The following is a 23345-nucleotide window of genomic DNA, read 5'->3' as shown; positions in this document are numbered from 1 at the left end:
TTCCCAGGCTAGGGGTCTAATCGGAGCTGTAGCTGCCGGCCTACACCAGAGCCACAGCAACACAGGATCCGAGCCGCGTCTGCGACCTGCACCACAGCTCATGGCACACTGGATCCTTAACCCACTGAGCAACGACGGGAACTCCTAGCCTTTCTTTTCATCCCCTTAACACAGAGCAAGAATTTTTAATTTTGATGAAATCAGTTTGTTAATTTTTCCTCTTATGGATCATGCTTTTGGTGTCTGAGAACTCTTTTTTTTTTTTTTTTTTTTTTTTTGTCTTTTCCAGGGCTGCACCCTCGGCATGTGGAGGTTCCCAGGCTAGGGGTCAAATCAGAGCTGTAGCTGCCAGCCTACACCACAGCCACAACAACGTGGGATCCGAGCCAGGTCTTTGACTTACACTACAGCTCACGGCAACGCCAGATCCTTAACCGAGCGAGGCCAGGGATCGAACCTGCAATCTCATGGTTCCTAGTCGGATTCGTTAACCACTGAGCCACAAAAGGCACTCCGAGAACTCTGACTAGTCCTAGATTCCTAAGATACTCTCCTTTGTTTTTTTCTAAAAGTTTCCTAGTTTTACATTCAATATTTAAGGTTGTGATCCATTTTTTGTTAACTTTTTTTTTAATTAGTCAAATGAATTTATCACATCTGTAGTTGTATAATGATTATAACAATCTGATTTCACAGGATTTCCAACCCACAGCCCAAGCACATCCCCCCACCCCTAAACTCTCTCCTCTGGAGACCATAAGTTTTTCAAAGTGTGAGTCAGCATCTGTTCTGCAAAGAAGCTCAGTCTGTCCTTTTTTCAGATTCCACATGTCAGTGAAAGCATTTGATGTTGGTGTCTCATTGTATGACTGACTTCACTTAGCATGGTAGTTTCTAGGTCCATCCGTGTTGCAAAAAATGCTGGTATTTTGTTCCTTTTAATGGCTGAGTAATATTCCATTGTGTATATGTACCACATCTGCTTGATCCACTCTTCTGACGATGGACATTTAGGTTGTTTCCATGTTTTGGCTATTGTAAATAGTGCTGCAATGAACACTGGAGTACATGTGTCTTTGCGAGTCCTGGTTTTCTCTGGATAGATGCCCAGGAGTGGGATTGCTGGATCAAATGGTAGTTCTATGTTTAGGTTTCTGAGGAATCTCCGTACTGCTTTCCACAGTGGTTGCACCAATTTACAATCTCACCAACAGTGTACTAGTGTTCCTTTTTCTCCACACCCCCTCCAGCACTTATTGTTTGTAGACTTTTTGATGATGGCCATTCTGGCCAGTGTAAAAGGTGGTACCTCATAGAGGTTTTGATTTACATTTCTCTAACGAGCGATGTTGAACATCTTTTCATGCGTTTTTTTGGCCATCCGTATGTCTTCTCTGGAGAATTGTCTGTTTAGATCTTCTGCCCATTTTTTGATGGGGTTGTTTGTTTTTTTGATATTGAGCTGTAGGTGGTGTTTATAAATTTTGGAGATTAATCCCTTATCAGTCGATCCATTTGCAAAGATTTTCTCCCACTCTGTGGGTTGTCTTCTTGTGTTGTTTAGGGTTTCCTTTGCTGTGCAGAAACTTTGAAGTTTGATTAGGTCCCATTTGTTTATTTTTGTTTTTGTTGACAATACTCTGAGAGGTGGATCTGAGAAGATGTTGCTGTCGTTTATGTCAGAGAGTGTTTGGCCTGTGTTTTCCTCTAGGGGTTTGATAGTGTCTGGTCTTATATCTAGGTCTTTAATCCATTTTGAGTTTATTTTTGTGTATGGTGTTAGGGAGTGTTCTAATTTCATTCTTTTCCATGTGGCTGTCCAGTTTTCCCAGCACCACTTATTGAACAAGCTGTCCTTTCTCCTAGTTAACTTTTGTATATTGGGTCAAGGTTTTTTTTTCTCACACATGTCTGGTTACTCCAGTACTGTTTGTTGAAAAGGCTGTCTTTCCCTATTACACTACTTTTGCACCTTTATCAGGGATCAGTTGGGAATATTTGTGGATATTTATTTATGGGTTCTCTGTTCTGTTTTACTGATCTATGTGTCTATCCCTCTACCAATAATACCGTAGGCTTAATTACATAGCTATATAATAAGCTACGTGATTGAAATTGGGTAAACTGACTCACTGACTCTTTCCACTTCTCTTTTTTTTCTTTTTCTTTTTTTGGCTTTTTAGGGCACCTACAACATATGGAGGTTCCCAGGCTAGGAGTTGAATAGGAGCTACAGCTGCTGTCCTATACCACAGCCACAGCCACACAGGATCTGAGACATGTCTGTGACCTACACCGCAGCTCATGTAGGTCACTGGATCCTTAACCCATTGAGTAAGGCCAGGGATTGAACCCTCGTCCTCATGGATACTAGTTGGGTTTGTTAACCACTGAGCCACGATGGGAACTCCAACTCTTCTTTTTTAGAATTGGTTTTTGGTATTCTAGATCCTTTGCCTTTCCATATAAATTTTAGCATAGTATTGTCTAAGCCTACCAAAAAATCTTACTGAGATTTTGATAAGAATTGTGTTCAACCTTTATATCATTTGAGGAGAATTGACATCTTTACTCTGTTGAGTCTTCCAGTCCATAAACATGGTATGCGTCTGAATTTATTTAGAACTTTTAAATTTTCTTCTTTTTTTTTCTTTCTTTTTAGGGCTGCACCCATGACACACGGAGGTCCCTAGGCTAGGGATCGAATCAGAGCAGTAGCTGCCAGCCTACACCACAGCCACAGCAATGCCAGATCCAAGCCACATCCGTGACTTACACTGCAGTTCCTTATTTACAGTGCTGGTTCCTTTAACCCACTGAGTAAGGCCAGGGATCAAACCCACATCCTCATGGGTACTAGTCAGGTTCTTAATCCTCTGAGCCACAACAGGAACTCCAAGAACTTTTTTATTTCTTTAATCAGCATTTTGAGGCTTTCAACATATAAGTCTCTGTACTTGTTTTGCTAGATTTGCACCTGAATATTTCGGATTTGTTTGTTTGCTTTGTGATTATTCACTTACTGAGGCCTGCTTCACTCATAGGTTTCCAGAGGGATTCTAGGCACTTTGTCTGTAGCTCTCAGTCTGTTTCCTCCACGTTTTTGTCATTTTGTTTAGTGCTTGTGGTGGTTAGGAATTTGTACAAATAAGTTCCCCAAAGTTGATTTGAATTAATCTCTTTGTTTTCTTTGTTTCTTTCTGCCTCATAATGGTATTGTTTATCCCTAGGAACTGGGCGGAGACCCAGGTCTCTAGGACTCACTGACCAAGCAGATCCTGTGCCCTGAGTCCCCTCTCTGACATTCTATTCCATTGTCTTTGTGCCAGGAATGGTAGTTCCTTCCAAGACCAAAATCGTGTGCCATTTTTCTACTCTTGTGTTGACCTGTGGGCAGCCACACACTCTTCAAATAGTGCCCCGAGATGAGTATGACAACCCTACGAACAATTCCACGTCCTTGAGAGATGAGCACAATTACAGTCTGTCCATTCATGAGGTAAGTAGCCTCCCTTCGTGCCTGCATGCTCCTCTCTGTCACTGTCACCCTTTCCAGGCCACCTCCTTCCCCTTGACTTCTGTGCCGGCCATCCTTCATCTGACAGTACCTCTCATCAGTAATTGTGAGACAGAGCTCGTAGATAAGAACAATTCTTTCTTTCTTTCTTTCTTTATTTTTTATCTTTTCTAGGGCCGCACCCGCAGCACATGGAGGTTCCCAGGCTAGGGATGGAATTGGAGCTATAGCCACCAGCCTGCGTCAGAGCCACAGCAACTCGGGATCCTAGCCGAGTCTGCGACCTACACCACAGTTCACGGCAACACCAGATCCTTAACCCACTGAGCGAGGTCAGGGATTGAACCCACAACCTCATGGTTCCCAGTCGGATTCATTAACCACTGAGCCATGACGGGCACTCCAAAATGTTCTTTATAAAGAGTAAATTACTGTGCAAACAGGGACAATTATATGGTTAGTGATGCTTGGTTTTCCTCCTGTAGCTCGGGCCTCAGGAAGAAGAGAGTGCTGGTGTCTCATTTGAGAGGTCAGTGACCTCCAACCGGCAGACCTGCCAGGTGTTCTTGCGGCTCACCCTGCACTCCCGAGGCTGCTTCCATGCCTGTATTTCATACCAAAATCAGCCCATCAATAATGGCGAATTTGACATTATCGTCCTAAGTGGTGAGTTGAGAGAAAAGCTGTGATCGAGTCCTCTTCCCAGGCCCCTTATTCTTTGCACATCTGCACCCTTCTCACAACCCCGCAGATACTTGGTATTGAAGGCAAACTTGGTTTAGAGTCCTATGGACTAAAGATTTGAGGGTAAGCAATTTTTTTTTCCTCCCCTGTCTTGGACTTTAAACCTTATTCCATGTTTTACCTCAGAGAATGAGAGGAATATTGTCGAACGCAATGTGTCCACCTCAGGAGTGAGCATTTACTTCGAGGCTTATCTGTATAATGCTGCCAACTGTGCCAGCACGCCGTGGCACCTCCCGCCCATGCACATGAGCTCTGGCCAGCGCCGGCCCTCCACGGCTCTGGAGGAGGAAGATGAAGATTCACCCTCTGAGTGTCACACCCCTGAGAAGGTGAAGAAGCCGAAGAAGGTGTACTGCTATGTGTCACCAAAGGTTGGAATTCCCATTCTTGCCTCAGAATCCCCTGCCTGAGCCTGCTCGTAATTGGTATTTGGTAACCAGACCCACAAAGCAACCGTCTGAGAGGCAGGGTGAGATCATTGACCTGTGGGGCTGCAAGGACACTAAGAGGTGCTGCTGCAGGTGGAGCAGTGGGTGGGGCCTTCTCTTCTGCTGCCCGCGTCTGGTTTGGACTAGAGGACATCACTGTCCGGAGAGTCTGTGCGCCTTGGTTCTTTAGAGCACCTGTGGCATTCTGCCATTTGATTGCTTCTGGGAAGATTTTTCAGGGCACGGCTCTCAGAGTTTTAAAGAAAGCTACTTTTAACCATTAACAGTTTCTCACTAGTGTAAAAATCACTGTTGGCCCCTTGTGCTGTTTTGGAACAAGTTGATCTTTCATTCTGTGATGTGTGAAACCGCAATAAATGGATGGCATCATCAGGGTACAGGATTCGAATAGGGAAATTTTGGCAGAGATAGGGAGGTGAACTTCCCAAGGCCCCCGAACTAAGAGGCGCTTTGTGTTAGGGATTTTCTTTTTTAGTTTTTACATTTTGCTGATTCATTCAGACCTCAAAAAAACGAGACTCTTGAAACATCTCATTACATTCCTTTAATCTCATAACCAAAACTGAGTTATAAATCTGTTCTACTTTAGAACACTTCACTCTGTACCATTCAGCATTTAAAAATCTAGCCTTGGAGTTCCCTTCGTGGCTCAGTGGAAACAAAGCTGACTCGCATCCATGAGGTTCCAGGTTCGATCCCTGGCCTCGCTCAGTGGGTTAAGGATCTGGCATTGCCATGTGCTGTGGTGTAGGTTGCAGACACAGCTCGGATCCCTCATTGTTGTGGCTGTGGTGTAGGTTGCAGACGTAGCTCGGATCCCTCATTGTTGTGGCTGTGGTGTAGGCTGGCAGCCATACTTCCGATTTGACCCCTAGCCTGGGAACCTTGGTATGCCGCAAGTGTGGCCTTAAAAAGACCAAAAAAAAAAAAAAAAAAAAAATCTAGCCTTAATTTGGCTTAGGAAAATGGTGAGGTAGAGATGAAACAGGATTGCCTATGAATTGATAATTGTTAAAGCTGATGATGGCTTCATTGTACTGTTTTCTCTTCTTTAGTATGAGTTTGAAATGTTCTTTAATGAAGAGTTTTTTAAAAATCAAGGAAAAGCCTGATCTGCTAGATGGTCAGATAACAGGGCTTTTTAAATTTTAAAATTAAAAATTTTTTTTTGTCTTTTTAGGGCCGCACCCACAGCATATGGAAATTCCCAGGCTAGGAGTCAAAACGGAGCTGCAGCCGCTGGCCTTTGCCACAGCCACAGCAATGCCAGATCCTTAACCCACTGAGCAAGGCCCAGGATCAAACCCGAGTCCTCATGGCTTCTAGTTGGGTTTGTTACCACTGAGTTACAATGGGAACTTCCAACAGGGTTTTTTTAAGATTAAAAAATTATTGCATTATCGTTTCCTTTTTTGTAAATGGTGAGAGACACCCCCCCCCCTTTTTTTAAGGGCCACACCCATGGCATGTGAAAGTTCCCAGGCTAGGGGTCGAACTGGAGATGTAGCTGCCACCTATACCACAGCCACAGTAACTCGGGATCTGGGCTGCATCTGTGACCTATGCCACAGCTCACAGCAACGCTGGATCCTTGACCCACTGAGTGAGGCCTGGGATTGAACATGCATCCTCATGGATACTAGTCATGTTTGTTACTGCTGAACCATGATGGGAACTCCAAGAGACCTCTCTTTTATTCTTACCTAAGGAATTTTTATAAACTTTTTTGTATGAGACTCATCCTATCCCCCACCTCTCTTTCCCAGCAAATCCTTGGTGCCATTCAAATAGGGATAAAGCAGTGAGAATGGGCCCCTGGGATTCCCGGTCCACTGACTTGGAAGCAGTCTCTTTGAATAGCATCCGGCTAAGCATAAGGAGATTTGATTGTTTCTAGGTGAAATGTTCTCTACTCATAAAGTGAAAACCTGATCTCAGATATTTGGAAATGGTAATAAGACCTGAGTATTAAGATTATGAAATACGGAGTTCCCATCATGGCTTAGTGATTAACAAATCCAACTAGGAACCATGAGGTTGCAGGTTCAATCCCTGGCCTCGCTCAATGGGTTAAGGATCCGCCGTTGCCATGAGTTGTGGTGTAGGTCGCAGACTCGGCTTGGATCCTGTGTTGCTATGGCTCTAGTGTAGGCTGGTGGCTACAGCTCTGATTAGACTCCTAGGCTGGGAACCTCCATATGCCGAGGGAGCGGCCCTAGAAAAGGGAAAAAAGACAACAACAACAACAAAAAAAAGATTATGAAATGTTGGAGTGCCTGTCATGGCACAGAGGAAACAAATCCAACTAGGAATGATGAGGTTGCGGATTTGATCCCTGGCCTTGCTCAGTGGGTTAAGGATCTGGCATTGCCGTGAGCTGTGGTGTAGGCCAGCAGCTCCCATTTGACCCCTAGCCCAGAAACCTCCATACGCTGCAGGTGCAGCCCTAAAAAGCAAAAAAAAAAAAAAAAAAAAAAAAAGTTATGAAATGTCTGCATGAAACTGCATTGTGAGAGTGATATTTTTAATTTGCCTGTTTTAAGTTACAGTTGATGCTTTTTATTGGATTTCAGTCCTGACTAAATTATCCTCTGTGTCCATAGAGGAAAAGGGTTATCATGAAAAAATGTAGATGGGGACTGGTATTTGAACTATGATACCCAAATGGAACCTCTTTACTTATCATTCGCTTTATTTTTTGTACGTTGGTCCTCCAGCAATTCTCAGTGAAGGAGTTCTACCTGAAAATCATTCCCTGGCGCCTTTATACCTTCCGAGTGTGCCCAGGAACAAAAGTAAGTTCAACCTCATATCTGGGTCATGCCGGGTAGGCTTCAACCTCTGACGTCTCAGCCTTTTCTTTTTTTCCTAGAAGAGCTTTCTCGTTATGCACACAGTATTTATTGCCAGATAAAGAAGGAGTTTTTGGAGTTCCCTGGTGGCTCAGTGGGCTAAGGATCCTGTGTTGTCACTGCCGTGGCTCTGCTTACAGCTGTGGCTCAGTTTCATTCCCTGGCCCAGGAACTTTTACATGCCATAAGCACAGCCAGGCAAAGATGCTGTTGCCTCCTCATGAAACAGCATGAAGGAAGTAGTTCTAGGAGGACCCATGCCTCCAGAAACAGCAATGAGTAGCGAGTCAGAGTACTTCAATAGTTATCTTTCGCCCCTAAGACTAAGTTAATGGAGAGGGTGTTGCTAACTCTGACCTGAGCTTAGTTTCCCCATGTGCCAAAGCTTACTAACTCTTTTAGCACCAGTATTCTCATCTATTAAAAGAATTTTGTTTTTTCAATGTGTCTGAGCTTTTGGAATCTAAAGGCAGATCACTTGTTCCCAGTTTGCCCAACCTGTTCGGGTACCCATTTGCTCTTCTGTATATCCTGGCTGCCTTCACCCTTCTTATATGTGATGTTGGAAGCACAGAAGATACATATCGAGTGTTGCCTGTGGCCCTTACTAAAGGTGGTCTCCGTACCTCAAATAATTTAAAATAGAATTTGAATCATGGAGCACTGAAGTGAAAAACAAGGAGATATACTCCTGGTAGGTACTTGGAGAAAGCAGGCTTAACGTTTTTTTTTTTTTCTTTTTAGGGCCACATCTGCGGCATAAGGAGTTTCCCAGGCTAGGAGTCCAATCAGAGCTACAGTTGCCAGCCTATACCACAGCCACTGCAACACTGGATCCAAGCTGCATCTGCAACCTATACCACAGCTCATGGCAACACCGGATCCTTAACCCACTGAGCAAGGCCAGGGATAGAACCCACAACCTCATGGTTCCTAGTTGGTTTTGTTTCCACTGGGCCATGATGGGAACTCCAGGCTTAAGTCATTTTTTGTTGGTTGTCGCAGAAGGGTAGAGATGTGAATTTGAAAGGTTAATGGATCAACTCATTTTTTTCCCTTTTGTTAGTTTTCATACCTTGGCCCTGACCCTGTGCATAAGCTCCTCACGTTGGTGGTGGACGATGGCATTCAACCTCCCGTGGAGCTCAGCTGTAAGGAAAGGAACATCCTAGCGGCCACGTTCATCCGCTCACTCCATAAGAACATAGGTAAGGTTGGACAGGGATTCTGACCGGGAAGGCAGCGACACCCTGGGTGCCAGAGGGTGTGGAGGTGGCCAGCACGGGTGTCTTGTAATGAGGCTGTAATCATGACGGATCTTGCTGCTCCTCAGGAGGCTCTGAGACCTTTCAGGACAAGGTGAACTTTTTCCAGCGAGAGCTTCGGCAGGTGCACATGAAAAGACCACATTCCAAAGTCACCCTGAAGGTCAGCAGACATGCTCTGTTGGAATCGGTGCGTAAAATTTCATCCCTGTCAACAGTTGTCAACATTTTCCAACTAGAAACCTCTTTGTTTGTTTTGTTTTTGTTTTTTTTGTCTTTTAGGGCCACACCCATGGCATTTGGAGGTTCCCAGGCTAGGGGTCTAATCAGAGCTACAGCTGCCAGCTTATGCCACGGCCACAGCAATGCCAGACCCAAGCCGTGTCTGCGACCTACACCACAGCTCACGGCAACACCAGATCCTTAACCCACTGAGCAAAGCCAGGGATCAAACCCTCAACCTCATGGTTCCTAGTCGGATTTGTTCCCGCTGTGCCATGATGGGAACTCCAGAAACCTCTTCGATGTTTTGGTTATATTCTACAGTTTATCTCCTTTATGAAACCCAAACCTCTCTCTTCTCAAAACCTATTAAAAACTCTTACTCTTGTGTGTTTGATTTTACCGAATATGGGGCAGATGTACTGGAGGTGTGTTATTGAAGAGACAGACTAGTTGACTCATGGGCATTAAAATCTGTACTGAACTAGTTCCCGAGCAAGGTCATGGAGCTCCTCCTACGTAGGGTGGGTGTTAAGTTGTTGTTATAGAAGAAAGTTCTTGTTATTGAATCCCCGGAATAAAAGAGCTCTTGTTGGATTTGAAGGAAAGGATTTTTGTTGTCCTTCTGGCCTGATGGAGAAGGAATACCTGATGTGTGTCTGTCTCCACTGCACAGACACTGGCATAGTTCTTACATTCCTTGAGAATGAGAAGGCTTTGGTCCTTGTCCAGAAAGTGTTTGTGATGTTTGGCTCTGGTAGGTATGACTGGAAACCCCTTTTCTCAGCCACATTCTCTTTGTGGCATGGCTCCCTGTCTGACCTTAGCTTTGTGGAGAAAGATGTCTAGTGGATAAACTGTACTTTATTGAAAACCAAGCCTCCTTGGTTCTCCTGCTGACCAAGCTTACTGATTTGAGCCATTTTCACTTCTTTATTTAAGAATATTCTCATTGATAAAAAAGAGGTTTTTTAAAGGAAAAAAAAAAAGCTTCAACTTTCCAATAAGGCAGTGGTGTAAATATGAATTAGTTATTTTTTTTAACCTTTGGAGATATGTACATTTTAAATACAAGGTAGTATTAAAGCTTATTGGTGAGTAATATATGGCCTCCAAGCACGTATGGCCATTAAATGGACAAAATGGCAGTGTTCTTTTGTTTTTGTCTTGAACCCCCAAGAGATACCAGCCAGTGTTTTTACAGTTTCCTTTGTTTCACTGCTTTTCAGTCTCTGAAAGCCACTCGGAATTTCTCCATCTCAGATTGGAGTAAGAACTTTGAAGTGGTTTTTCAGGATGAAGAAGGTCAGTTTTGAAATTTCATATTCATCTTTTTTATCCCCCTCTCCCCCCGGCACACACTCTCCACCCTGCCCCAGCTTCTTTTTCCCAGGGAAAAAGAAGTCATGAGTCAAGACAAAAAGGATAGTATTTACTGGCTGGATGCTGTGGTCGAGCTTGTAGAGCCAGACATACAGGCCGAGAGCTCTTAAGAGTCTGAAGCAGAAGGACGAAGTACCCCTTCTAGAAACGAGAAATGTCAATTTCTTGGGATCTCTGATGTGTTCCCACACTAAGGGAGCATGACCTTAGTGATCAGAATACCTTTAATCCTAGAGAAAAGGGTGGGATTTCAAAAAAAAAAAAAAGTCCACAGTTGAGGTGGGGTGGAGTGGAGGACACTAAGGTTGGGGAACGGAGGGAGTGTGGAGAGTGTAAAATGATGAGTAAATGAACAAAAGGCATAGGAAGTGCTAGGCCAGAGTCACTTTTTATGTTTATTATGCTTTCCAGCTCTGGACTGGGGAGGGCCTCGCCGGGAGTGGTTTGAGCTAATCTGCAAAGCACTCTTTGACACCACCAATCAGCTCTTCACCCGATTCAGTGACACCAACCAAGCATTAGTGAGTCTGTGACTTCTCATGGGTGGGAGGAAAGTGTGAATTATGTTATAACGGAGAGACTAATAAGAGTTTGAACTAATCAGATGGCTTCCATCCTTTTTGCCTTCATTATTTCTGTAAAATATTATTTCTGTAAAATACAAGAAAATGCAGACAGCTGGGACAGGTGAATATTTAACGTAAAAGCATTATAATGCAGAGGCTATTCTACTCATTATTATTATTACTATTATTTGCCTTTCTCCCTTTTTAGGCCTGCACCCGCAGCATATGGAGGTTCCCAGGCTAGGGATCTAATTGGAGTTGAAGCCACTGTCCTACGCCACAGCCACAGCAACGCAGGATCCGAGCCACATCTGTGACCTATGCTATAGCTCATGGCAATGCTGGATCCTTAACCCACTGAGAAAGGCCAGGGATCAAACCCGCAACCTTATGGTTCTTAGTCGGATTCATTTCCGCTGTACCACAATGGGAACTCCTACTCATTGTTTGAATAATTAAGCTTTTTCCTTTTTTTGTGTTTTTTAAGGCTGCACCCGTGGCATATGGAGGTTCCCAGGCTAGGGGTCCAATCAGAGCTACAGCTGCTGGCCTACACCAGAGCCACAGCAATGCCATGTCTGAGCCATGTCTGTGACTTACATCACAGATCATGGCAAAATCAGATCCTTAACTCACTGAGCAAGGCCAGGGATCGAATCAGCAACTTCATGGTTCCCAGTCGGATGTTTCCACTGTGCCACGATGGGAACTCCAAGCCACTTTCTTTAAAACATACCTGAAGCCAAGTTCCCTTGTGGCACAGTGGGTTAAGCATCTGGTGTTGTCACTGTAGTTGCTGAGGTCACTGCTGTGGTGTCGGTTCAGTCCCTGGCCCAGGAACTTCCACTTGTTGCAGGCAAGGCCGAAAAAAAATCCCCCAGCCAATCAAAAGCATACCTAAAGCAATTGAACTCTATACAAGAGCTTTGGTAAGGCAGAGTGGAGAAGCAGACTTTGGTGGGAAGAAGTTCTGGTTTAGGGAAATGGCATTATATCATCCACTGATTGACTTCCACATGCAGCTTGGGACCCAAAATCAGTGTGAGATTCTTCACTTAATATGAGCCCGTCTTCGCCCTTTATCCTCCAGTCACTTTGAATTCCTCAGTGGTGGCTACTAAAAGAGTAATGCCATTCAGATGGGCTCTTTGATCCTAACACTGAAATTCTTGCTCCCTTGGGATAGAGTTGGGGAAGGAGGATCATCCCAGAACTGGGCTTAAAGAGAGCCTTTTAATCTCTCTCTGTGATCAGGTGCATCCCAACCCTAATCGCCCGGCTCACCTGCGCCTCAAGATGTATGAATTTGCAGGGCGGCTGGTGGGCAAGTGTCTCTATGAATCCTCTCTGGGAGGCGCTTACAAGCAGTTGGTCCGCGCTCGCTTTACCCGTTCTTTCTTGGCCCAAATCATAGGACTGCGTATGCACTACAAGGTAAGCTTTTAGGTAGACGTTTTCTACGAAGGCCCCTGGCCATTGACTATGGAATTTTTCCGCTCTGAATGTATTATTCTTAAGGTTAAAGGGCTAAGTGGCTGCAAGCAGTTACAAATTTCATTTCTGGCTAAGAGTACTCATGTTCTGTTCTCTGTCTCTCTGTCTCCTCAGTACTTTGAAACCGATGACCCAGAGTTCTACAAGTCTAAAGTTTGTTTCATCCTCAACAACGACATGAGTGAGATGGAGCTGGTCTTTGCAGAAGAGAAATACAACAAATCTGGCCAATTGGATAAGGTAAAAAAGAGGACTGAAGCCTGTGCGTCCCACTTCCCAGCCTCCTCTATAGCAGGGCTTTCTACTAGAACTTTCTGCAGTGATGGGAATGTTCTCTATTTGTGCTGTCTTTTGAGCTCTCAAAATGTGGTTGGTTGGGACCAAATAACTGAATTTCTGAATAACCATATGTGACTAATAACAACCATATTGGACAGCTTTGGGGCATTGCGTCCCGCACTGAACGGTCTTGGCCTGTTTGAGTAGAGCCAAAGACATATGTATCCATCCATCCTACTTTCCAGTAGAGAAAGAACTAAGTGATAGTGAAGTGTCACTGCACGAGCAGCTTTGGAAGGGAAGACAGTGTGTTTCTAAACATTAGGGGTGGGGATGTGGATGACTCCTATTTTAACCCTGTGCTTGTGTATTTTAAAACTTATGGCCAACAAGTAGTTCCGATGCAAATGTGGTTTTTCTTTACATTGTGGGGTTAAATAATATCAGATGATACTGATAAAGCTAACATTGCAGTTATATATCATTGAAAGCAAAATAGCAATGACCGCAAATTTGTCATTACTAATAGATAGCACTGTGCTGATGACTCAGTAACCTTTGTGAGCCCTGGGAACCCCAGCTGTCGGCCTTTGCACATTTGTGGGCGGAGCCTGTCTTCCTGACCCAGCACTGCAAGGCAACTTGAATTACTGAATGAGGGTCTGTAGGCCTGGGGGGGGGTGCTGATTTTAATTTGGACTTAATGTGAATATTAAATCATAGTAATTTACTACTTAGAAATACTTACACATGTAAAATAAAAAAAAAAAATCCAGAATTGTGCATAATAGCACAGCAACAAAAACATAAGAAAAGTTTTACATTTTTTTAATGTCTTTTTAGGGCTGCACCCACAGCATATGGAGGTTCCCAAGGCTAGGGGTCGAATCAGAGCTGTAGCTGCCGGCCTATACCACAGCCACAGCAGCGTGGGATCTGAGCCTCGTCTGTGATCTACACCACAGCTCACGGCAACGCCAGGTCCTTAATCCACTGAGCAAGGCCAGGGACCGAACCCGCATCCTCTCATGGATACTAGTTGAGTTCGTTAATCACTGAGCCATGATGGGAGTGCCAAGTTTTACATGTTTAGATCCAGTGAGAATCCTTGCTCTGGATCACAGTCCTGTCCATACCATGCTGTTGCCAGGGCCTTAAAATCTGATCCTGTAACTAAACGCAGGCCCTCACTCACCTATGAAGACAATTGTGGTCATTGTACACAGGTTTTCTGGGATGGTGGCTTTGGACTGTGCTTCAGGGCTTCCTCAAAGCTCCCTTAGGAGTTGTTTTTCGGGAGGAGGGTGCCAATTCTATTTGAGAATCATATCGTTCAGCTTTTTCTTTGCAGACAGAATAATTGAGAGCCCAAATATCTGAGATTGAAATCCTGTAGCAAGTTACTCGCTAAGTATCAAGCTGTGGCTTTTTCCATTGACTCGCAGGGGAAAAATAGAAGAATGTGCCCATCTTAGAATTTATGAGACTTGAAAAGACTTCTTTACTACTGAATCTGGTTTTATTTATTCTCAGTTGGCTCAGGGGTTGAAAAGAGGTCAGTAATGGTTTAGTTTTGGATCATAGAAATGTTAAAATATTGCTGACAAGGAACTGTAATATCTTCCTGTTGCATCACCACTGTTTGACCAGGTTAGAGACTCACTCACATGCCCACTTCAGAAATAGCAGCACGTAGCACGTAGCAGTAGCCCTAGGAACCCTGAGGCTTAGTAACTAAATAAAACCAACGGTACTGAGAACCTGAAGACACAGAAGGAACTTGTGACTGAGGCGTTTGTAATGCTGTGTTTGTGGCACATACTGGACAGATGTCATGAACTCCTATCCACATCTTGTCCCTCTCTTTTGTCTCTTTTTTCAGGTTGTAGAACTTATGACAGGTGGAGCTCAAACCCCAGTCACCAACGCAAATAAAATCTTCTATTTAAATCTGCTGGCCCAGTATCGGCTGGCCAGTCAAGTGAAAGAGGAGGTGGAACATTTCCTAAAAGGTGGGATCCTGTCTACTCTTGGCTTTGAGATGACAGTATCCGTATCCATGGTCTGAATGGGGCTTTAACTTGGCTGCTTTGTTTCAGGCCTGAATGAATTGGTCCCTGAGAACCTTTTGGCTATTTTTGATGAGAATGAGCTAGAGGTGAGTGCTTACAATTGAAATCCCCTGAGAGTTCCCGTTGTGGCTCAGTGGTAGCAAACCCAGCTGGCATCCGTGAGAACTCGGGCTCGATCCCTGGTCTTGCTCAGTGGGTTAAGGATCCAGTGTTGCTGTGAACTGTGGTATAGGCCTCAGATGCGGCTCGGATCTGGTGTTACTGTGGCTGTGGCGTAAGCCAGCCGCTGCAGTTCCGATTCAACCCCTAGCCTAGGAACTTCCATATACCGCAGATGTAGCCCTAAAAAAAAAAAAAAAAAAAAAAAAAATGAAATCCCCTGTTCTTGGCTTGGACCCAGCTTACTGCATCTCCTGTTATGAGATGTGGTAGGAAAGCCCTCTATGGGTTGGTTTCACTTACACATTGACCCCTTCTCCAGGGTCAATTTAAAAAATTTGAATGTGGATTTCCCGTCATGGTGCAGTGGTTAATGAACCCGACTAGGAACCATGAGGTTGCAGGTTCAATCCCTGGCTTCACTCATTGGGTTAAGGATCCAGTGTTGCTGTGAGCTGTGGTGTAGGTTGCAGACACGGCTTGGATCCTGTGTTGCTGTGGCTGTGATCTAGGCTGGCGGCTACAGCTCCGATTAGACCTCTAGCCTGGGAACTTCCATATGCTGCAGGCACAGCACTAGAAAAGACCAAAAAAAAAAAAAAAAAAAAATTGAATGTGAAATTGGGAACTAGCAAATAACTATTTCTGAAGAATAATCATGTTTAGTTATCCATCAAATATTACTAATACTGGTAGTAGTAAAGAATGTTGGTGTGCTGTACAGTCTTTGTAAATCCTATGACATTTAAGGTTGATTTAAGGGAATAATAGAATGTATTTGTTCAGAGACCGTTTATTGAGTGCCTCCTCGGTGCCATGTACGTTTGAGGAACTGGGGAGCTAGCAGTGAATAAATCACAGTCCCTGCCCACATGGAGCTAGCTACATTCTATGAAGGAGACAAAGCGAGAGATGTGATGTATTTCATAGCTCTGGGCTGCAGCACTCTCTAGTTAATGTATTCTTATTTTAGATCCTGTAACAACCAGAATGCAACTATAAAATGGCAAACATCTTACTATAATTAGCAAGATTGAAGTTCTGTGAGCTTCAGGAGTAGGCAGAAAATAAAACCAGTTTGTTTTCGCCTGCTCCTCACAGATGATACACACAAGTTTAGTTTTAACTTCCCATAGCCTTTATGAGGGGCATGTTTCTACAAACTGTCTCCTATACGGAGGAAGTTCTTCTTTTAAGATGAGGAAATCAAAAGTAATTTCAGTTCTTATGAACCAAACTGGCTTTGAGAACAAGAATCAGTCTTGTGCAATTTTCATGTAGATAGGAAGTCCACATAGCGAACTCTCCATCTCTCGAGGCTCAAGTTTCTGCCGGACTTGTCACCTAGTACTGTCATTTTCTAGGCTGAGGAACAGCTACTGGTGTGTTTTGTTTTATCCTGAAGCAAAGCATTTGTTACAGTTCGTAGAGGGAGGAGGAGGAAGGACACAGTCTCTTATGGTTGTAACCCATCCTGCTCTCGGTTGCTCGGTAGCTTAGCGAGTTCTTTTTGAAGGAGCCAGGCTGCTCAGGCTTAATTTGGGCTTTTCTTGTCTCTTGATTAGCATGTATCATTCTTTATAACTATGGGATGAGTACTCCCAGTCTGCTAAGTAACTTGCTGGATCCTGAACCAAATTAGGACATCAACAAGATATTTAGGGCTCCGATGTCATTAATGCGCTCATTTTTGGCATCTTTGTCATTTATCTGATCAAGTAGAGGCAGGACTGCAGGGACGGTAGTAAAAGTTCAATCCATAAAAGAAGGATGGTGGATCCTGGAAAAAAGGGAAGGCCATCTAACAAATTCATAAACGGGGCTGGGGGTCTTCACCCAAGGGAATGGGTCTGCTTTTCCCCCTGGTATTCCCAGGCCTCATCCAGAGCAGACTGTCAGTAAACACTTGGTTCCCTTTTTAACCCTTTGTTTCAATTTCAAATAACCCATAGCAACAGTTCTTATTTAGGGGTGCACATCACAAATGCTTGAGAAACTTTTTCAAAATACACAAGCTTGTAACCCATTCCTGCAGATTCTGATCATAGTCTGGGGTAAGGCCACAGGCCCTATCTATATATATGTTTCAAAAGCTGGGTGATTTTTTACCGAACTGGTTAGGAACCATTGGCCTATTACAATTAATTTCCCTAAAGCAGTATTCTGGCATCATAACCTCACTTTATGTCTTTTTCTTGGTGTTTTCTTTATTCCACATTTTGCACGTTAACATATTTTGACCTTCTGGTGGGTCTTGGCCCCTCTGACTGTTTTCTCCAGCTGCTGATGTGTGGGACTGGGGACATCAGTGTGTCAGACTTCAAAGCCCATGCAGTGGTCGTTGGTGGCTCGTGGCATTTCAGAGAAAAAGTAAGTGGGCCAAACTTCTTTCAGTTGACTTTGTGTCGTGTGATAAGGACAAAGTTTCAGGAGAAAAAAGTCAAGGAGTCAGAGAAGCAGACGTGTTGACGGGGGAAAAGTGATATATGTGGGAGAGGCAGGTGCGTGTCCAGGAGGAAGGGAGCCCTGGCCCCAAGGCCTGGCCTGCTGACTGCCACAGAGGCAGTGTGTTGGACAGGCAGAGCAATAGAACCAAGCAGTCGGCAACTACCCTCCCGACTGTGGGACACTATCAGTTCCTTTTAGGAGCTCTCTTGTGGAGCAGCAGATTAAGGGTTGCTGCTGTGGTGTGGGTTTGACCCCTGGCCCAGAAACTTCCCTGTGCCACCTGTGTGCCCCCCTCCAAAAAAAAAAAAAAAAAAAATCCCTATTAAAGCGGTTGTCAACTCTAACCATTCCTACCTGTGTGCAGTAACCAGGACCTACCCCCACTTCAGGGTATCCTCTTCCTCCGCTAGGGGTCAAATCCTAGAATACACACCAGCGTGACCCCAGCCTGTGCTCTCCCTGCCAGGTCATGAGGTGGTTTTGGACGGTGGTTTCCAGTTTGACGCAAGAGGAGTTGGCTCGGCTGCTCCAGTTCACGACAGGCTCCTCCCAGCTCCCACCCGGAGGCTTTGCCGCCCTCTGTCCCTCGTTTCAGATCATCGCCGCCCCAACCCACAGCACACTACCAACAGCACACACGTGGTGGGTATCGACTGGCGGGCACGCTGGCCTGGGGGTTAGCTGTCTGGCCCTTGCCAGTGTTTCTGGTGGTGTGAGCTAATCGCTTCTCCCCCTTGGCCTTCCAGTTTCAACCAGCTGTGCCTCCCTACGTATGACTCATATGAAGAGGTGCACAGGATGCTGCAGCTGGCCATCAGCGAGGGCTGCGAGGGCTTTGGCATGCTCTGACCACTCTCCTGCCATCCACTTGGCTCCCGTGCTTTCTGGAGCATCCGGGTGCACATAACAGACCTAACCACTGGCCCTCACACACACATAACCATCAGCCAGAAGCTGCTGCATGCTTCCCAGTGTCTGGAGTGTTTGGTTACCTACAAGCCTTGTCCTTCCCTCGCCCCCTCCCTTCCCATCTCCCCCACCGGCCACTTTGGCAGGTACGTAATCGGAACTACCCGCTCAGTCAGAGAGGCGGCCATGCTGCAGTAATCGCACCTGCTTCTTAGGAGCTCTCAGTAGCGGGAGCTGCCTCGGTAGCTGAGCGAGATCACACCAAGGGCTTGGCTTTCTTGTTGAGCGGGTGTCCTCGCCTTGCGCAGCCTCCTCTGCTGATGCTCCTTGGAGGTCCCCTCTGTGGCCCTCCCTACTTGACCTGAGGTCCGTGAGTCCTCATCACAGGCGGGTGATTGCCTCTTCCCGCCAGGAGAAGCACAGATAGGAAGCGGCCCATAGGAGCAGGCTTCAGTCTCGTCCCCCGGCTTGACCGGAAGCCCCAGCTGTGGCACTGGCCTGCCTCTGATGGTGACCAATAGCACAAAAGGATCCTTTTCTGTGACGTCTAGAACTGGAAAAGGAGCTTTCCTTGCACGTGTTTCTGGAAATGATCATTAATCCATCAAGAGGACCTCTCTAATAAGCTTTTCCTCGAGTGGGAGCCAGTGAGACAAACGGACAGACCTAAGAATGTGAAAGGTAGCCGGGCCGTTGCCTCCAGTGCTGAATGAGATTCTCCTTTGGGGTTCTGGGGCGTGTCTGGGCAGGCGGCTGGCTTGAAGACTACTGACGCTTGTCCCTGACTTGGTTCTTTACACTGATGGGTGGCTGGGCCTAGCCACTTCCTTCCAGGTTACACAGTCTGCTAGGAGCTGGGGAGTCTTTAGGTTTCTACCGAAGAAAATTTTGGAACAAGAGACGGGGACAGAGCAATAGCACGCCGCTGATCCCTAGTTCTCTGTGCTTGCTGTTCTTCAGCAGCACTAGGGCAAGCGACAAGGAATCAGTCATTGAATACTTGTCACAGGTCCTTAGGATCAGGACACGGGGACCACACAGGCAGGAGATATGTCAGACCATAAACACTTAGCTGTTCCAGTTACTTCTGGTCACTCCATCAGTTACCAGCAAGGGATTTAAGGAGGAAGGAAGATACATTGGGTGCATCGTTATGTGATGATTGAAGAGAACCTGCAGCTGCTTGTTGGAAGATGACAACCACCTTTTTCATTCCAATGTGAATGAAAACATTTTCAAGCCTCAAAATCTCGTCGGTTTTCCAAATTTCTAAGAAGGCTTTGCTACAAGCTACCATGCCCAACGAGGCATTCAACTCAGAATATTACAAGCCATCTTTATTGCCAAAACCAGCAAGTACAAAGAGTCCAGAGATGAGGCGGGACTTGTGGCAGTGCCTTGGCCTCCTGGAAGCACGTCTGAGCCCTCCTGTTCCCAGGGATCTTGAGGAACAAGCCCTCCTGAGCTGCTACAGTTCCTGCCTGACCTCACTCCTTCGCAGTTGTCATTTGTCCTTCTTGGCGTGGGTGCTGACCTCACTCACCCTTGGGGTCTGGGATCCAGCATCAGGGCCTCTATACCCCAGGGTCCTCCATGCCACACACGGTCACTGCTCTCCTCAGGGACCAGGACAAGGTGCTGCCGCCTGCCCCGGTGGTTTCCCATGGGATATGTACAGGCAGGTTTCATCATCCCCCCTGGGAAACGATGGTGCCCCTCAGGCCCGGAGAGGGGTTTCCAGCTGGGGGCGTGTGGGCTGCTGCTGCTGTCTTTGGCCGTTGTTCCTCTTCTGGATTCTGCATTCTCCCCTCCAGAGACTGATGCTGGAGCTTGAATTGATTTCCTTGGCTAGATCTGTCATTTTAGGTTCTAGTCATAGCACTTTTCAGAGCAACCTGGGTACCACTGCAGCACAGCTGCATCCTGTGGTGGTCGTTAGCCCCGGGGTCTTTGTTTCGCAAAATCCTTTGGTACTGTTGTGGTTTTCTATTCTTCCCGTTTACTCTCTTTCTCCTAACTCTGTTCAAAAGTATCTTAGCTCTTTTGGCCTTTCCTTTGACCTTTTTCCCTAATCCTGCTTTGGAATGAGCCAGTACGGGGAAAGGCACACCATGTCGGAGAGAAGGAAGAGTGTCTGTTGCTTCTTGAGGGTTTTCTATTTACCTTTCTTATGTTGGCCAGTTCTTTTATTTATGCCCTTGTGGCCCAGGTACTTGGGGTGGGGGGCGCAGCTAACCTCCTGGCTTTTCAGTGTCTTTGAAGGACAGTTCTTTTATTTATGCCCTTGTGGCCCAGGTACTTGGGGCGGGGGGCGCAGCTAACCTCCTGGCTTTTCAGTGTCTTTGAAGGAGACCAGGCACCAAGTGAACACCATGGAGAACGTCGGTGTGTTTCTAGAACTTCAGCGGAGACCAAGCCCTGCTGCAAATTTGTCAGGCCAGGCAAAAGGGCCAGACAGTTGCAGCGATAGTGTAAATATTTTGTACAGTAAATAAATGAATGTTTAAAAGGACTTGAGGAACAAGCGAGTGCTTTAAGTGATGATTCGGTACTTAAGTTGGAGGTGGGGAAGGAAAAGAAAAATTTAGAAATGTTTTTGCGTTTCCCCAGTAATCGCTTCCAAAGCAGTTGGTTTGTGGTAGAATGTCCTCCCGGAGCCCCGGCCTGGCCCAGCCCTGCTTGCCCTCCTGCCCTTCCCTGATTGCTGTCCGTGGTGCCAGGCAGGGCCGTGGTGCTTGTGTCACGAACTTAACAGCTGGGACAAGTGCCTGTGCTCTGTTCCAGAAGAAGAAACCAGTCTGGCAAAAAACAGAGGATGTCTGTTTCCTTTAGTCCTTTAAACGTTAGTTGGTTGTTGTTTTACTACATAAGAAACTCAGCGTAGAAAATTTGAAAATAAAAAAACAAGTATGGGAAAATAAGTTACTTGCCATCCAGAGGTAATAACATGTTGGTGGATAGCTTTCCTATTGGCATATAATCACACATGTATTTCTCACTGCCCCCTCACCCACTCTCCCACAAGTGCTTTGAGTACGGCAAACAAAAACCCTGCTCCTCAAAATTTGGTGTGTTGGGGAGACCGGGAGGGCGGAGGTGCAAGGTGGTGGTGCAACTGCGACCGATTCTTTTCCAACCACAGAAAAACAGACCTCTGATTTCGCTGAGGAGGAAAAGTGTTAGGGACCCTGGCTCTCTTGGAGAAATAGTTAGTCATGGTGTCTTTGTACATTGGTTCCCATTCTGGGAAATCAAAACAAAATCCCCTTTGTAATTGTTTTTATTTTTATTTATTTATTTGTCTTTTTGTCTTCTTAGGTCCACACCCACGGCATATGGAGGTTCCCAGGCTAGAGGTCAAATTGGAGCTGTAGCTGCCAGCCTATGCCACAGCCACAGCAAAGCCAGATCTGAGCCACATCTGCAACCTACACCACAGCTCACGGCAATGCCAGATCCTTAGCTCACTAAGCAAGGCCAGGGATCGAACCTGCAACCTCATGGTTCCTAGTCGGATTCGTTGACCACTGAGCCACGACAGGAACTCCCACAATTAGTTTTAAAAGTCTTCTGAAACCATTGTTGCCTATGAGAATTTAGTTTAGATTCCTGACGCTGAATCTGATGACTCATGTTCAAAGGCCACGAGGTCTCTGCGTATGTTTTCCCCTAGATATTCTAAACTGGATACTCGCTTTTTTACCCTGAAGAGGTTGTGTGGGCTGATCTAATGTGATCATGATTCTCTTTTGTGGTCAGTGGCAGGTTCTTGAGTAGCATATACATAGAGTGGGATTGAACATAACTCAGTACTTAAATTGTCTCAAAACTTGTGGGACGGGCTGGTGCTTCTGACTCCGAGTGCTGAAGCTGTGCACCTTCGAATAGAAAGCTGTCCCAGAGTTCTTGAAGAGTTTCGTTTTTTGGTTTGGAGCACGAAGTGGCTATGGTCATGATGATCTTGATTTGTACGTGCGAGGCGCTGCCAGAGGTGGGATATGCCGTGAGTACCTCCCTCACCCCCGGATTCCATTCACTTTATGGTCGCTTGTATATGAACACCTAATGGTAGCCACAGCAGGGACCTGGTTCTCTGCGGTGAACTCTGGTGTGCGCCCTGCAAGCTGGTCATTGACTTCCTGGGGAGGAGATGTGGGGGACATAGGCTCTCTGGTCAGAGGCATGATCGCTGTAATGTTTTTGATATGGCAGCAGAGGTGGCTTTAGCAAAGTTGTCCAGTTTGTAAGTAGGGTCCCAGCTTGCAGCCAGCAGCCACAACTTCTTAAACACAAGGTGCTGACCGTGTTGGTACTTCTAGGGGCAGGGATCAAACACACCAGCCCAGAACCATAACATTTTGTCACCTCACAAGAACAGTGAGATGCATCCCTCATCGTCTTCCTTTAGGGAGTTGATGGATAATGGATCCAGGATGAAGCCTGTGAATGTGGTTGCTACTTCCTCAAGTACCCCTTTAGCAGGCCAGTATGGCCTTTGTAACCTCAGATGGCCATGAATGCTTCAGCCCATGGTCAGCTGGCCAACCAGGTAACATTCTCAGTGAGCAAGGTGTTAGGGCTTCATCTCTTAAGGGTGACTCTAGAAAGAAGTCATTCTTGGCTCCTCAAGGAGCTAGAAGAGGATATAAGTTTCTTTTATAAACTTCATTGTGTCCTTGACCAGGTGGCCCATCCTAATGACAGGAATCTACTTGGATCCTATGTTTCTGAGTCCAGGACCCCTGGGCATCCAGCCTCCCCTGCGGGACAGGCATCTCCTGTCATTTGGCGAAGAAGAAGATGATGCCCTTGAATGCTTTTGTGTCAGGTGTGCAGAATGGAACCTCAAAGGGTAGAGAGCCGTGATCTGATGAGCTTGAACATTCATATTTTAACTCCCATGTTCAACCTTGGGCAGGACAATCTTTTTTAGTATTAGTTTTCTGACCTGCAAAATGATGCTGCTCATTAAAGAAAATTGAT

The 23345-nt window shown here is 45.7% G+C and overlaps 1 protein-coding gene across 33 annotated transcripts in view; it reads left to right on the top strand.

The window, feature by feature from the left end:
- AREL1 (apoptosis resistant E3 ubiquitin protein ligase 1) overlaps positions 1-20874 on the top strand; it is a 47435-nt gene extending 26561 nt beyond the window's left edge. For 12 of the 33 annotated variants that reach the window (XM_021099523.2, XM_084969715.1, XM_005656412.4 and 9 more), the window contains 15 exons: positions 3330-3499; positions 4003-4183; positions 4388-4635; positions 7431-7508; positions 8632-8773; positions 8899-9020; positions 10282-10357; positions 10847-10956; positions 12256-12435; positions 12610-12735; positions 14657-14786; positions 14874-14932; positions 17286-17375; positions 17920-18095; positions 18200-20874. In XM_021099523.2, coding sequence (XP_020955182.1) covers positions 3330-3499; positions 4003-4183; positions 4388-4635; positions 7431-7508; positions 8632-8773; positions 8899-9020; positions 10282-10357; positions 10847-10956; positions 12256-12435; positions 12610-12735; positions 14657-14786; positions 14874-14932; positions 17286-17375; positions 17920-18095; positions 18200-18302 — 1991 coding nt within the window. In that variant the 3' untranslated portion in view covers positions 18303-20874. The remainder of the gene's footprint in view (positions 1-3329; positions 3500-4002; positions 4184-4387; positions 4636-7430; positions 7509-8631; positions 8774-8898; positions 9021-10281; positions 10358-10846; positions 10957-12255; positions 12436-12609; positions 12736-14656; positions 14787-14873; positions 14933-17285; positions 17376-17919; positions 18096-18199) is intronic. The other 21 variants (XM_084969703.1, XM_084969699.1, XM_084969700.1 and 18 more) reach the window with 3 other exon arrangements.
- Positions 20875-23345: the final 2471 nt, after the last annotated feature.

Source organism: Sus scrofa, chromosome 7 (genome assembly GCF_054392235.1).
Source record: "Sus scrofa isolate SSC_HxYL_T2T_F1_AM1 chromosome 7, Sscrofa_HxYL_maternal_Yorkshire_Landrace_v2.0, whole genome shotgun sequence".
NCBI classification, from domain to species: domain Eukaryota; kingdom Metazoa; phylum Chordata; class Mammalia; order Artiodactyla; family Suidae; genus Sus; species Sus scrofa.
Note: the sequence above shows the minus strand (reverse complement) of the source record. Positions and strands in the feature narration are given on the sequence as shown.